Source organism: Psammomys obesus, unplaced genomic scaffold (assembly GCF_907164565.1).
Source record: "Psammomys obesus unplaced genomic scaffold, mPsaObe1.curated_primary_1811, whole genome shotgun sequence".
Taxonomy (NCBI): Eukaryota; Metazoa; Chordata; class Mammalia; order Rodentia; family Muridae; genus Psammomys; species Psammomys obesus.
In genome coordinates this window covers 987,061-1,001,488 of record NW_026590341.1, presented here as the reverse complement: position 1 = coordinate 1,001,488, position 14,428 = coordinate 987,061, and the positions used below count along the sequence as shown (strand labels likewise).

At 43.7% G+C, this 14,428-nt stretch overlaps 1 protein-coding gene across 1 annotated transcript; it reads left to right on the top strand.

Annotated features, from left to right (window-relative positions):
• Positions 1-5: 5 nt before the first annotated feature.
• Psmd13 (proteasome 26S subunit, non-ATPase 13) lies at positions 6-14,287 on the top strand. Its single transcript, XM_055606849.1, has 13 exons — positions 6-379; positions 1,571-1,649; positions 4,715-4,749; positions 4,844-4,899; positions 5,167-5,210; positions 5,396-5,482; positions 7,292-7,463; positions 8,462-8,541; positions 8,620-8,745; positions 11,126-11,188; positions 13,025-13,105; positions 13,218-13,334; positions 13,850-14,287. The coding sequence occupies exons 1-13, from the start codon at positions 285-287 to the stop codon at positions 13,943-13,945; spliced, it is 1,131 nt and encodes a 376-aa protein (XP_055462824.1). The 5' UTR covers positions 6-284; the 3' UTR covers positions 13,946-14,287.
• Positions 14,288-14,428: the final 141 nt, after the last annotated feature.

Here is a 14,428-nt window from a genome sequence, read left to right as displayed (position 1 = left end):
CGTCTGCAGCGTTGGGGCTACGTGGCTAGTCGGTGGCCAGCTGTTCCCCAGGCACTTCCATTCTTGACCGCCTCAAGGGCAGCGCCAGATACGCGGGAGAAGTTTGGCCGAAGCCAAGAACGCGGTTACCTTGACGACCGCGACACTTTGGGGGGGGGCGGGGAAATACTGAGACGCTCCCGGCATGCCCCGCGCGGCGCGGTGCCGGAAGTGAGCGAGCACTTCCGCCCGCCATCCCTGCCGATTCCCACTGCTTGGTTGTTTGTGTTCCCAGCTCCGCAATCATGAAGGATGTGCCGGCCTTCTTACAGCAGAGTCAGAGCTCCGGGCCAGGCCAGGCCGCCGTTTGGCACCGTTTGGAGGAGTTGTATACGAAGAAGTGAGTTCCGAGGCGGGGCGGGAGCCAGAGGGCTGTGCGAGGGCCAAACGGCCCTGAGCGGTCCGGAGGGTCAGGGATATGAAGGAAAAGGGTCGACAACCTAGCAGAGCTGCTGCCAGGGTCCTGAACCCAGACTCTCTGCTTTCCAGCCTTACCGGCTATGACAGGCTGCTAAGCTTTGTCATTTTTATGTTCTTAATTAACTAAAGGGGCCCCGGGTTGGCCTGTGATGCCAGCTCTTAATTCAAACAAGCAAATAGTTTTGAGGCTAAAATACCACCCCGTCTGAGACACAGACCCCGGCAACTTGTACTAAGCGGGGTACGATTGTCCACAGCCTGTAATTTCTTCTTGATTCTACAACCATTGACTCATCTATTCCTATTTTCTATTATGTTTCATATTGGCCTTTCCCCCCCCCCCCAGATCCTAATGTTTGAGTTTTGGGTTTGTTTTTGTTGTTGTTGTTGTTTTGTTTTTTTGAAACAGGATGAACTTAAGAACAATTGCAAATTGCTCACATTCATCCAGAGCTTTTTCGTGCAGGAACACCTGTCCTGCAGAACCTTTCCACACAGACATTCATGTGTTTTGATGGTGTTCAGCAGTTCTCTACAATTAGTGTTTTCAAGAGAAAATTTTCAATGTTTAGTACATTACTACTTGTATGGAGTAACATTATGTATTTTTCAAAAGCACTTTTTCTGCACTATTAAATGTTAGCCTTTCATCTTGGTGTGAAATATGCTATGTTAGTATCCTGAAGGTGTGTTTATTGGATTATTTTAAGTATTGGCTTCTTTCATGCTTTTTTCATCCCACTGACAAATGAAGAGACCGAACGTCAGTTTTCTATTTCTCCATGAGATGTTCAGCTAATAAGTAAGAGCCTGGTGTTCGGAATATATTGTGGAATTCCAAAGCTCTTCCAGTTGGCATTCATAGTGGGTGTTGGAGCACCCTCAAAAAAAATGTTCTCTATCGTTACCTAAGAAAACTGAATCTTGGGAAGTATGTGTGACCCAGGACTAGCAGTGTTAAGAAATGAACTTGAATTAGTTGGCACATGTTTTAACTATTATATTTTGCAGTGGTACCTGAGTAGCACTTGGTGTTTGATGGGACCATCAAGGCTGAAGGCATCTGTTACTTCATATCAGTTATGGATCTGAATGGCTTTTTGTTTTTTAGGTTGTGGCATCAGCTGACACTTCAGGTGCTTGATTTTGTGCAGGACCCATGCTTTGCCCAAGGAGATGGTCTCATCAAGGTAACGACTTAACAGATTATGTCGGGTGTACTCACAGACTTTAATTATTATTTTTATTTTTTTTTAATGTGTATGTGTGTATCAGAGAGAGAGAATGTGTGTGTGTGTGTGTGTGTGTGTGTGCCTGAGACTGAGGAGTTGGCAGGCAATTGTGAGCCAAGTTGTGTGGGTGCTTGGAACCCAATTTGAGTTTTCAAAATACTCTTAACTATCACTGAGCCATCTCTCCAGCCCCTGCTCATATGTGTTGGTTGGTTGGTTGGTTGGTTGGTTGGTTGGTTGGTTGGTTGGTTTGATTTGAGATAGGGTCTCACTGTGTAGCTCTGACTGACCTGGAACTTGCTGTGTAGACCAGGCTGGGATCATATTTACGGTCCACCGACCATAGCCTCCAGAGTGCTGCCGTTAAAGGCATGCAGTAGCATGTCTGGCTCTGCTTAGGGACTTTTAAATTAAGACAGACTCATCGGGCTTTCTGATGGTCACAATAAGTGCACCTTTTCAGTAGTCACTTTGTGTTGAGGGCTGTTGTAAGGACTGTGTGTGCCCTTCAGGATAGCACTGGGAAAGTGCTTTTGTAGCTGTCTGTCTTTAATGTGATAGTATAGACATAGATAACTTGCCATAGGTTACAGCTAGTAAATCACAACACTGAAACAGATTTTCTGGTTTTTTAAAAACTTATACTAGAGCTAGAAACATGGCTCAATGGAAGTGTGTGCTTAACACCACCAAAACCAAACAGAGACCCTGGATCAGTGGCGCACCTGTAATCCTAGCACTTAAAAAACTTGAGGCTAGAAGATCATTAGTTCAAGATTAGCCTGGGTTGCACAGCAAGATTAGTAGGGAGAGAGATGATTTAAATGGCTTCCCAGTGCTCCTAGCCTGCCCATGCACATGGGTTCCACTAGCCCAGACATTTCTGTCCAGAGTAGTATAGAAAAGAGAATGTCTCTTCAGTTGAAGGTGAGAGGGTTGGAGGGGACTGTGTACCATGATATCTGTAATAGAGCACTTTTAAAATTTTGTCAGCAGCAGGAAAAAAAAAAGTGTGTGTTATACACTTTCCCATACTTTATCAGATTCCCTGATGGATTTTCTCACCAGAAACCTCTTTTCTGAAATTGTTTGTCATCTGAATTTGAAAGGGATAGTTAGCATGTAATTATAGCTTGAGTTATTTCTCCTGAATTATAGTGCATACTACGGAGCTTACTACTCACCGCCTCACCTCCTGGGGTTGTAAGACTTTATGGTTATTACTTACCAGTTTGACATTTTATACCCTTAAGAAACTGCAGTTGCTTGTAAGCCTAAAGATTTTGCTGGGTATTTTGTCTTCAAGATTATGTGGAAAATAATAAATCCAGATGCATTGCATGTGCTATATCATAGTGATACACAGTTCATATTTATCCTTGTATTTCTTTTTTTTTTTTTAAGATTTATTTATTATGTATACAGTGTTCTGTCTTCATGTACACCTGCTCTCCAGAAGAGATATCAGATCTCATTATAGATGGTCGTGAGCCACCATGTGGTTGCTGGGAATTGGACTCAAGACCTCTGGAAGAGCAGCCAGTGCTCCTAACGTCTGAACCATCTCTCCAGCCCCCTATCCTTTGCTTTCTAATCTTTAGTTGATAGTGCCATCACCCCTCTTTTTGAGGGGGTACTTATTTTATTCTATGTTTAAGTATGTTTTGCCTTCATGTGTGTATGTGCACCATGAGCTGAGCATGCTTAGCACCCTCAGGTTAGAAAAAGGCATCAGATCCCCTGGAGTGGGTGTTACAGATGGTTGTGGACCATCATGTGGGTGATGAGAACTGAACCCAGGTCCTCTGCAGTAGTGACAGTGCTCTTAACCATTAGCCACCTTTCCAGCCCTTTCTGTGTTTTTTTGTTGTTTGTTTGTTTGTTTTGTTTGTTTATTTTTTCTTTTTTGGTTTTTTGAGACAGGGTTTCTCTGTGTAGCCTTGGCTGTACTGGACTTGCTTTGTAGACCACCTTGGCCCCAAACTTGCAGAGATCTGTCTGCCTCCCTGGGTGCTGGCATGTGCCAACACACCCAGCTCCTTTCTATGTTTCTTAAACTATGAATACTGTCATGTATTTCTTCTGTCTTCTCCAGTAATCCAGGAGAGTCTTGGAAGGTCAGCATTTGCCACATGTGTTGTGTCCGTAGTACTGGCCCAGTGTCTGAGGAAGTATTCGTGTGTGCTGAGTGACTAAGAAACTTGGTAATATAGGCCTATAGAAAGCCTATAGCTTTCTGAAATCTGAAGGAACTATATTCCAATTGGTTAGGGACACTTGACACTAAGCCAGCCATTGTACTTGAAGCGCCTTGGAGGAGGAATGTAGGAACTGGTATTTGGGGGATTTTTTTTTTTTAATTGTTTGGTTTTTTTTTTTTTTTTTTTTTTTTTTTTGAGACAGTCTCTTTGTGTAGCCCTCGGTAACCTGGAACTAGCTCTGTAAAACAGTCTGGCCCCAAATTCACACAGATATGCCTGCCTCTGCCTCCCAAGTGCTGGGATTAAAAGTGTAAGCTACCATGCCCAGCTATTCAGAAGATTCTTTTTTTTTTTTTAATATTTATTTATTTATTACTTATGCAATGTGTGTTAGCATGTACACCTGCACGCCAGAAGAGGAAACCAGATTTCATGTTTAGATGGTTGTGAGCCACCATGTGGTTGCTGGGAATTGAACTCAGGACCTTTGGGAAGAGCAATCAGTGCTCTTATCCTCTGAGCCATCTCTCCAGCCCCCTATTCAGAAGATTCTTACAGACCATTGTTCTGATTCTCAAAGTCAGGAGCTCTGGTTTCCTTCAATATTTCATTGTTGATCATTTATATGGAATTTAATAAGCCCTGATATGGTTCTCCCACCATTCAATTAAGATGTAAGTGGTGTTCTCTATGTGATGAGAACTTGTTCAAAACTTGTTCTTGACAATCTTAGTGCTGCATTTCTAATTAGAAGCAGTTTTGGGAGTCTGGTTTCCCAGAGTGAAGCTCATTCTGTGCTAATTTCCATCTTTGGTTTTGCAGCTTTATGAGAACTTCATCAGTGAATTTGAACACAGGTAATCCCCTTTTTTCAGTTTTTACTTCGAAACTGAATACATTAGTGCTTTTTAACACAAAAAAAAAAAAAAAAACTGGTGGTTTTTATTTCAGGGTAAACCCTTTGTCCTTGGTAGAAATCATTCTCCATGTGGTTAGACAGATGACTGGTAAGCCTCTGTTTGTTTTATAATAGAAAATAACGAATTGGCCCAGGTTTGGGGTGCATGCCTGTAATCCCAGCCATGGGTGAGGCAGTGGGTGCAACCTGAGTTACATAGTCCCAGGCCAGCATGGGATATATTATGTATGAGATTTTTGTCATAAACAGAGAGAGAGAAAAAAAATGTTTGTTTATATTGCCTAAAGATGTCTTAACTGGTCAAAAGCTCCTGCTGTTGCTGCTGGGCCTGACTTTGTTCTTGTTTCTATTCTAGATCCTAATGTGGCTCTCACTTTTCTGGAAAAGACTCGTGAGAAGGTGAATATGAAGTTTGAAAAGCATTTTTCATTATATATCTGATTTGTAATTTATGTTTACACCTTTGGAAGTCATGTTCCTAGTCTCAGGGTCAAGGAGCAGTTTGTTACATGAATTTGCAACTTTGCTACTTAAATTTCTGAGGTTCCCTTGTGTTTTGTTTTGTTTTGTTTTAATCTCTTCAGGTAAAAAGTAGTGATGAGGCAGTGATCTTGTGTAAAACAGCAATCGGAGCTTTAAAATTAAACATTGGGGATCTACAGGCTACAAAGGTGAGAGCACAGTAATACATATATTCTTCCTCTTTGACTGTTTTTTAAAATATTCTAAGTTGTGGGGGAAATATTTTAACCTGGATTTCATTGTTTACCTGTTGCCACCTTTGTCTTATATGTTCCACCCCTCTGTTTTGTTGATTGTTTGGTTGGTTTTGGGTTAGGTTTTGTTTTCCCATTTAAGGTTAAGTTGCTTAAACAAAGAGCATTTCCCGTGTGACCACAGCTGTTTGTCCAGTCTGGGCTCTCATCATGACAGGCAACATGTCTCTCCATTCTCTTTCTTGCTCTTGAGCTGTTGAAGTTTTCTGTCCATATGTGTCTTAGTGTATGTCTGCATGTATGTCTGTGCACCACTTGCATACCGTGCCAATGGAGACCCAAAAAGGGCACTGATCCTTTGGAACTGAAATTATAGCCAGATGTGAGCTGCCATGTGGGTGCCAGAAAGGGAACCTAGGTCCTCTGCAAGGGCAGCAAGTGCTTTTAATGTCTGGGCCATCTCTCCAGCCCCTTTTGTGCCTTTTTATTTCTGTCCAATTTAAAAGACAGGCATAAATAGAGGTAGCAGTGAGACCAACATAATATTGTCAGTCTACCTTGTTTATCTAGAGACTGCATGTGCTTTTGTTTTGGTTTAGTTTTGGTAACCATAATGTTAACAAAACTATTGGAAGTGATGGTTAAAAGTGTTTATGTTCTCATTGCCCTAAAAAGTACTTAACTTACTGCTTCCTAGCCCCAGATCATACCCATCCTGTTACATTTTGTTTTGAGGTATTTAAGGCACACTGAAAGCTATGACACTATGAGGAATGATATAATGGGCACTCTTAGACTTCAGCCAGTGTGAGAGTGGAACAGCATGTAGGCAGTATGTTCTCAGTCTGCTAATCCCCCGGTGGGCTCATGTGAGCCCACATCCACTAGTTACTGTTCTTGTTGCTATGACCACATACCTGAGAAGAGGAAACTCCTAGGATGGTTTGAGGCATACAGTCCATTTGTTGAGAAAAGGCTTGCCAGCAGGAACAAGGAGTGGTTGGTTTCAGTGAGCAGAGCTAGAGAAAGGTGGGTGCTCAGCACTTTCTTCTTTATTAGGCCAAGACCCCAGCTCTCCGGATGGTGCCCACATTTAGGGTGGGTCTCCTACCTCAGTTACCCCAGTCTAGAAAGCCCCTCACAGATAGCCCAGAGGTTGTCCCCTTGGTGATTCTAGATCCTCTTAAAAGATAAATTAACCATCACCGAGCGTGTGTATATACACTCATCTTAGTGTTCCCTTGCCAGATTTGTGAGTTGATATTTGTGACCACTCATTCTTACCCCTGCGATATTCCATTGTATACATGTTTTACAGTGTAGGTATCTGTTCTCCTGTAAAAGGGTTGAGACCATTTATTGTGGTACAAGTGCTGTTCATGTTAGCGTTTCTGTGCCTCATCTCCTTGTGCGTAGGAGTCCCCTGTGCATGTGTCTGAGGTGGTCGTGTGAGGTGTTCTACAGAACCTTACAGCCACCTCTGCGGCTCTCCGTTGTTGTGTTTACTAGCAACTCCACTCACATGTCTGCTGTTAATTGCCTTTAGTGTCTTTTTCTATTGTGACCTTATCTTTTTCTGCTCATTACCCCTATAGGATGTGGAGTTACATCTTTGCCAGTCTACAGCTTAACTTTGTATTTTCATTCTAGTGCTGTCAGTCTAACTAATGTTATCAGTCTTTGTCCTGGTATCTTAGACTTTTCATCTTTGTATTACTTTTAAGATCTTTTAAGTTGGAAGACAATTTTACTTCTTGTGTTTAGGAAACCATTGAGGATGTTGAAGAGATGCTCAACAATCTCCCTGGTGTGACATCAGTTCACAGTCGTTTCTATGATCTCTCCAGTAAATACTATCAAACAATCGGTAACCACGCATCCTACTACAAAGATGCTCTGCGGTTTCTGGGCTGTGTGGACATCAAAGATCTGCCAGGTAACACAGTCCTCTCACAGTTCTCGGCCCTATGGAGTATATAGTTGAATATAGCAGCTGTGAGGTGCTGAAGGGAGTAGGTCTTAAAGTGGAAAGCTTTATGTACATTATAGATTCCGCGTCATATTTGTCTCCAGGGTTGATTCATATCCCATGCATGCTCATCTTTCCAGTCTCTTCACTCTTCTGCAGGTCTGTATTAGTAGCTAAGTCAGATCCTATAGCATCTCTCCAGACCTCTACAGGATGAAGGGCAAGTGAATTCCCCATTATCCTATGGGAATAAATTCCAGAGTCTTCCAAGAATCTGAAGTTGGAGGAAAAGTAGCCAGAGAGTTTTAGTGAAAATTCAAGGAGAGTGGTGGTGCATGCCTTTAATTCCAGTACTTGGAAGGCAGAGGCCAGCAGATCACTGTGAGTTCCAGGCCAGCATGGTCTACAAAGCAAGTCCAGGACAGCCAAGGCTCCACAGAGAAACCCTGTCTTGAAAAGCGAAAAAGAAAAGAAAAAACAAACAAGGAAAGTGTGTCTGAAAGAAATTTTTCCCATTTTCTTGAATGTGCTGTTGGTGGTAAGGAGACTGGCAACTCCTAAAAATACAGATAAAACTTTAATTGTTCTGTCTCAGCAGAAATATATCAAAAAAGCAGCTACTGTTGCTATGAGAAGAAAAAGCAGACTTATCCAGTCTTAAGAGCTGTAGGCTGTTGTAACCGTGACACAGTTGAGTGGCAGGGCTTGGGGTGGGGATAAAGGATCTTACTACTCCATTAAGTAGTATAAGCTGAGCAGTGAACAAATTGCATATCTCTATGAAGAACAGTCTAAACCTGTGGTATTTCTACAAAATTCACATATATATGGTTCCTGGTATAAGCTGAATGAAGAGGTGTTGGGATTTGGTACTACAGCCGTTCTGATAACAGTTTCTGTACCTTGTTATGTGAGCTTTATAAAGCCAGACGAGACTGGCTATAACTGGCTGTATCATTTTGTAGTGTCAGAGCAACAGGAGAGAGCCTTTACACTGGGACTTGCTGGACTTCTTGGCGAGGGAGTTTTCAACTTTGGAGAACTTGTAAGTTGGCCTGGTCTTTAATAATGTGGGGAGGAGAAAAGTCTGACTTGTGCCAATTTGCTGTCTCTGTCCCCACAGCTCATGCATCCTGTGCTGGAGTCACTGAGGAGCACGGACCGGCAGTGGCTGATTGACACCCTGTATGCTTTCAACAGTGGTGATGTCGATAGGTTCCAGACGCTGAAGTCTGCCTGGGGCCAGCAGGTAGGTTTCATGTACCCCTGTGTCTACTCTTCCAACAGGGATTCAGTAAGCCTTTTCCCTACACACATCAGATACCTGGGAGAGTCTAGATGTACACAGGACATTGGTAGGCCAGGCTTGCTCTCCCAGAAACAGGACATTAGAGGTCTGGGTCACTGCAGTGCTGTTCATGAAAGGCACAACGTGCTTCTTGGTGCTGGGTAAGGTGCATCATAGACCTCCCAAAGGAAGCAGTGTCTGTGTAATGTTGAATGAGTGAAGAGATACAGGGTGAACCAAGGAAAAGGAAACTCAGCACATTTACTGAACTAAAGTGTGTGTGTCCAGCATGAGTAGGCAGGCCCCAGGGGCACAGTACAGCAGGGAGAGCAGGTGTAGAACAGACTGAATAAAGAAGCCAAGAGGAAGTAGTAGCAGTTAGCCAGTGGTGCTTCTCAGTAAATCAAGCCTTTTTAAATTTAGTTTCTTTATTTTGCTTTTTTCTTATTCATGTATATTCTATATTCATCTGTGGTGTGCACTCACATGTGTGTTTATGCATGTTCACATATTTGCATAAATGCATTCGGGGCACAAAGTTGATATCAGGAATCTTTCTCAAGTCATATTCCTTATTCACTGAGATAGTGTCTATCACTTGAGCCCACGGCTTGCCTCTATGGCTAGTCTTGGTAGCCATTTGTTCTGGAGAGCCTCTGCCTCTGTCTGCCCAGGCTGGAGTTAAAGTGAAAAAGTGAGCAGCCATGCCACCTGGCCTGCTTTGTACTTGGGTTCTGAGGATCTAAAGTCTGGTGTAGGCACTGTTTTTTAAACTGTACTTATTTGGGGTTCCTTAAGCCTCTACCTCCCTTCCAACCCTACAACCCTAGGTAAGAGAAAAAGAAGATTAGAAGGGAAAGGGAATATATGTATCTTTAGATTTAGTTCTAGCTGGATAGGGTAATTGGATTCTTCGGAGAAAATACCAATCTCAGTCATCAGAATATCTAGGAATCCAGCAAAAGCTGACAGCAAAAACAGTAGAACAAATGAGCAACCTTCTTCCTCTGTCCTTCTCCTCAGAGCCCCTTTCTGGGCTTTCATAGTTGTACCCTCTCAGAATCCTCAGAATTCCACTATCTGCAGCTGGCAAAGATTACTCCCCTGGTGCCCTGCACAAGGTTGTTATCATTTGTGGACAAACTAAGGCAGTCCCATATCCCATATGAATTAAAACAAAAACATATTTACATACCATAACAGTTTTTAAAGAAACCAAAACTTCCACTATAGTCTAGTCCTCTTGATTCATAACAGGCACTCTAATCTCTTAAGCCCTTTCCCCAGCTCAATCACATCTCTTTTAAAATGAAATTATTAGAAGTAAATATTTCTAAAATACTAAGGGTGGTAGGAATTACAGTTATTTGATCTTATGCTTTCCTAAAACTTTTAGATTTTCCTAATGTTTAATAAAAACTTATAAAGTGTATGTAGAATAGAGTGGGGTGGGTACAAGCAAAGGGTCTTGGAGAAGACAGAAAGCATCAGGTCCGGCAAGATTGTGGTCTGATTGTAGGTTGACAAGTTAGCAAAGTGTGCTACCCACAAAGTAAGGGGACCCAGGTACTGTGGTTCATGCCTCTAGTCCAGCTGAGGTCAGAGGATTATGTGAGAATTGGAGTTGAAGACCAACCTAGGCAACATAATGAATGAGACCCCTGTCGAGAGAGAGGGCTGTAGCAATTTAGAAGGAGAAAAGATATTCAGGGATATGTGAATGTCCTGAATTCAGGGATGTCTGAAAGTCCCTTCTGGGATTCTCTGTGGCAGAACATGACCTTTTGTTTTGGTTCTGAGACATGGTCTCCCCATGTTCTGGTTTGTCTTGAACTCCTAGACTCAAGTGATCCTCTTGCCTTAGCTCCAGAGTGCTGGAACCACAGGAATGGCATCATGTCAGCTACAGACATCCAAAAAGATGAGTTTTAGTTCTCACCATAGTGAGAGTTTCTGATGCAAATTAATCGCTGGCTATTTTGACCCAGCCTAAGCCACTAAGCCTTAGGCACTTTGAGCAGACTATGCTTGCGTTGTGCTGACCAGCAGGCAGTGTCACCCAAACCTTTCAAGACACAAGACTTGTTCTTTGCTGGTGGTGCCTCCACCAAGAGTCCTGTAACATCAGTGTAAACCCTGTTTCATAAGTTCCCCCCTTGAGAGGCAGCCTGCTAGTCTGTTTCTTCTTTAAATTCTGAGACAAAAGGATTTAATATCACTTGGAGCTGTCAGTGAGCCTCAGCTATTCACAGTGTAAAATGCTCGGGCTTGCCCCATTTCTTTTCGTTTGACCCAAAGTAGAGTTTCAGAACCCATGTTTCTGTCTTTCTGTACTTCCCAGCCTGACTTAGCATCCAACGAGGCCCAGCTTCTGAGGAAGATCCAGCTGTTGTGCCTTATGGAGGTAAGAAGCACCCAAGAATTTCTGTCCACAGTTCCACAGTACTTGAACAGGGCTGAAGCTAGGCCCTTCAGGCTCTCCTGCCTCTCCTGGGTAGTTTCCTCCCAATGGCCCCTCTCCTGTCTGTTTTCTCCTTTTTGCCTCTGCTCATTTAAGTTTGAATTTGGACCTTTTTTTTTTTTTTTTTTTTTTTTTTTTTTTTTTTAGTGTTTATTCTTTTGTGGGAGAGGGGTACACACATGTGGAAATGAGAGCCTTCTGCCACATGGAATCTGAGGATTGAATTCTGAGTCGCCAGGCTTCACCTTTACCCACTGAACTATCTCACTGGCCCATGAGTTTGACTCTTAGACAGGCTCCCTTAGATGCCCTTCCCATTGAACCTGAAGTCACTGTCTTGTACTGCCACTAATTTTGTGAAATACCCTTTCTATCCATGTGCTTTTCTGTTTTCTCCAATAGAACATGAGCAATACATTTAAAATTTTTTTAATTTTATTTACATCATGACTGAAGTTTCCCCACGCAGTCCCTTCCTCACCTTCTCTCTCCCCTCTCCCATCCGCTCTTCCTCCTATTCTCTTCAGAAAAGGGCCAGCCCCCATGGATATCAACCAGCTATGGCATATCAAGTTGCAGTAAAACTAGGCACTTCCTTTTCTATTAAGGCTATATGAGGCACCCATTAAGGGGAAAGGGTCCCAAAGCCAGGCAGCAGAGTTAGAAGACAGCTTCTGCTCCCCACTGTTAGGAGTCCCACAAAAAGATCACACTACACAACTATAACACGTGTGCAGAGGGCCTAGGTCAGTCCCATTTAGGCTCCCTGTTTGGTAGTTCAGTCTCTGTGGCCCCCTGTGGCTTCAGGATGGTTGGTTTTTGTGAGGTTTCTTGTGGTGTCCTTGACCCCTCTGGCTCCTACAATGCTGCCTCCCCCTCTTCCTGCAGGGTTCCCTAATGCTCGGCTGTGGTCTCTACATCTGTTTCCATCAGTTGCTGGGTGAACCCTTTCTGATGACATGTTTCGTTTTTTGCCATTCCTGTTTGGTTTTCTCATGGGTCTCTGGGCTGTCCAGCTTCTGGCTCCTGAACTTCTGGGCAGTTCAGGGTGGCCTTTCTTCTCATGGCATGAGTCTCAAGCTGGACCAGTAATTGTTTGGCCACTCTCGCAATTTCTGCACCACCTTTACCCTAGCATATCTTGTTGGCAGGGCAAATTGTAAGTCAAAGGTTGGCTGGGTTGGCGACCCAATCCCTCCACTGGAAGTCTTGCCTGGATACAGGAGATGGCTGGTTATAGATTACTCTATATCTTCCATTGCTAGAAGTCTTAGCTAGGGTCACCCTCATCGATTCCTGAGAGTTTCCATTGCCCCAGCTTCTAGCTTATTTCAGAGATGCCTTCTAATTCCAGTTGTCTCTCCCAGTACTCTTCTCCCTCCATCCTCCCCCACACCGGATCCTTCCTGTTCCCATCCCTGCTCCCACCTCCATCCACCATACCACAAGGACACTTGCTCAACTATGTTCACAACAGCTTTATTCGTAAGACCTAGAAGCTGGAAACTTTTAAAAAATGATCTATTTTTATTTTTACATGCATTGGTGTTTTGCCTGCATGTGTAACATGTATGTCTGTGTAAGGGTGTTAGATCTCATGGAACTGGAGTTACAGATAGTTGTGAGCTGCCATATTGGTGCTGGGAATTGAACTTGGGTCCTCTGGAAGAGTAGCCAGTGCTTTTAACCACTGAGCCATCCCTCCAGCCCTCACAAAAATATTCTTAAAAAGCCAATTCTCTGACCACTTTAACTTAGAAGAATAGTTCTGTTTTTCAGATGACTTTCACACGGCCTGCCAACCACAGACAACTCACTTTTGAAGAAATTGCCAAAAGTGCCAAAATCACTGTAAATAAGGTATGGTTCTTAGACTAGGGTGTCACAGCAGCAGAGTACCCCATCCCGGGCAGAGAGCTGGCCTCAGGGAGCACTGTGCTCTCAGCGTGTCTCATGCAAGCCCCTTGCACAGGTGGAGTTGCTGGTGATGAAGGCACTCTCAGTGGGTCTGGTGAGAGGCAGCATAGACGAGGTGGACAAGCGCGTTCATATGACGTGGGTGCAGCCTCGAGTGCTGGATTTGCAGCAGGTAAGGGGACTGAGCACCTGCCCACCTTTGTGGACATGGGTTATACCAGTGTTGTCCTAGTTTTATGTGGGTAGAAGCCATTTGGGAAGAAAACACTATTCCACACAGGGTGTTGCAGATGGTATTACTGCTGTAATTACTAGGTAATGCACACCCAGGTCTGAGCCCTGCATTTAGAGGCTTACTGTGACAACAGTGTGGCTGTGCCAGTTATGCTTCCTAATCTTAAAATTGCTACTCTGATCAGACATGTTCCTGGTTTTGTGACTTGATCCCATATCTTTACTCATAATTTGTGGATATTTAATCCTGTGATTTCCTCCATTCTTTTTCTTTCATGTGAATTTTTAGAATGTCCTCATGATAAGAATTGGCACAGTGATTCCATCACACCCCTCTACCTTCAGCTCTGTTGCCTTAGCATTTCCCCAAGAGGATCTAGAGATTAGCCCTACCACACAGGGCCTGTGGCTCCCTTGTAGCCTGAAACCCTTGTGATCCCGATTTGCCTTTAGATCAAAGGAATGAAGGACCGTCTGGAGCTGTGGTGCACTGATGTGAAGAGCATGGAGATGCTGGTGGAACACCAGGCCCAAGACATTCTCACCTAGTGCCCCAGGGTCCTGCAAACCCTGCCTCACCCTGCAAGGCAATTTTGTGACCCCCAAAACCATCACCAGAGATCTGTGTTGAATTGGATTCCTGCTAGGAGTAAGAACTGTGCTTGCTATAAAAGCAGAGATCTGTCATTGATGGGGGTGTGGTTACTTGGAGAAAGCTCTTCTGTAGGGCATTTGTAGCCTGCAAGAGGTGGGAGGGGCCTCCAGGCCTAGATGATAAGGAAGGGTACAGGTGGAGATGGGGACAGAGTGGTCTCCACACAAATCCACCTCAGTGGACCTTTTCCAGCACAGTCTGAGAATGCTCCTATAATAAATGCCTTTGTTTTGTTCTCTTGGTGCTTCTGTTCTTGGACGTAGCTTCTTAACCAATCCTATGTCTGAAGAAATGCACATGTAAGCTGGAACCCAAGGTTTGGTGGGGACTAGCCTTGCTCCTCCCCTCCCACCATACACAGGACTGCCACCAAGGAA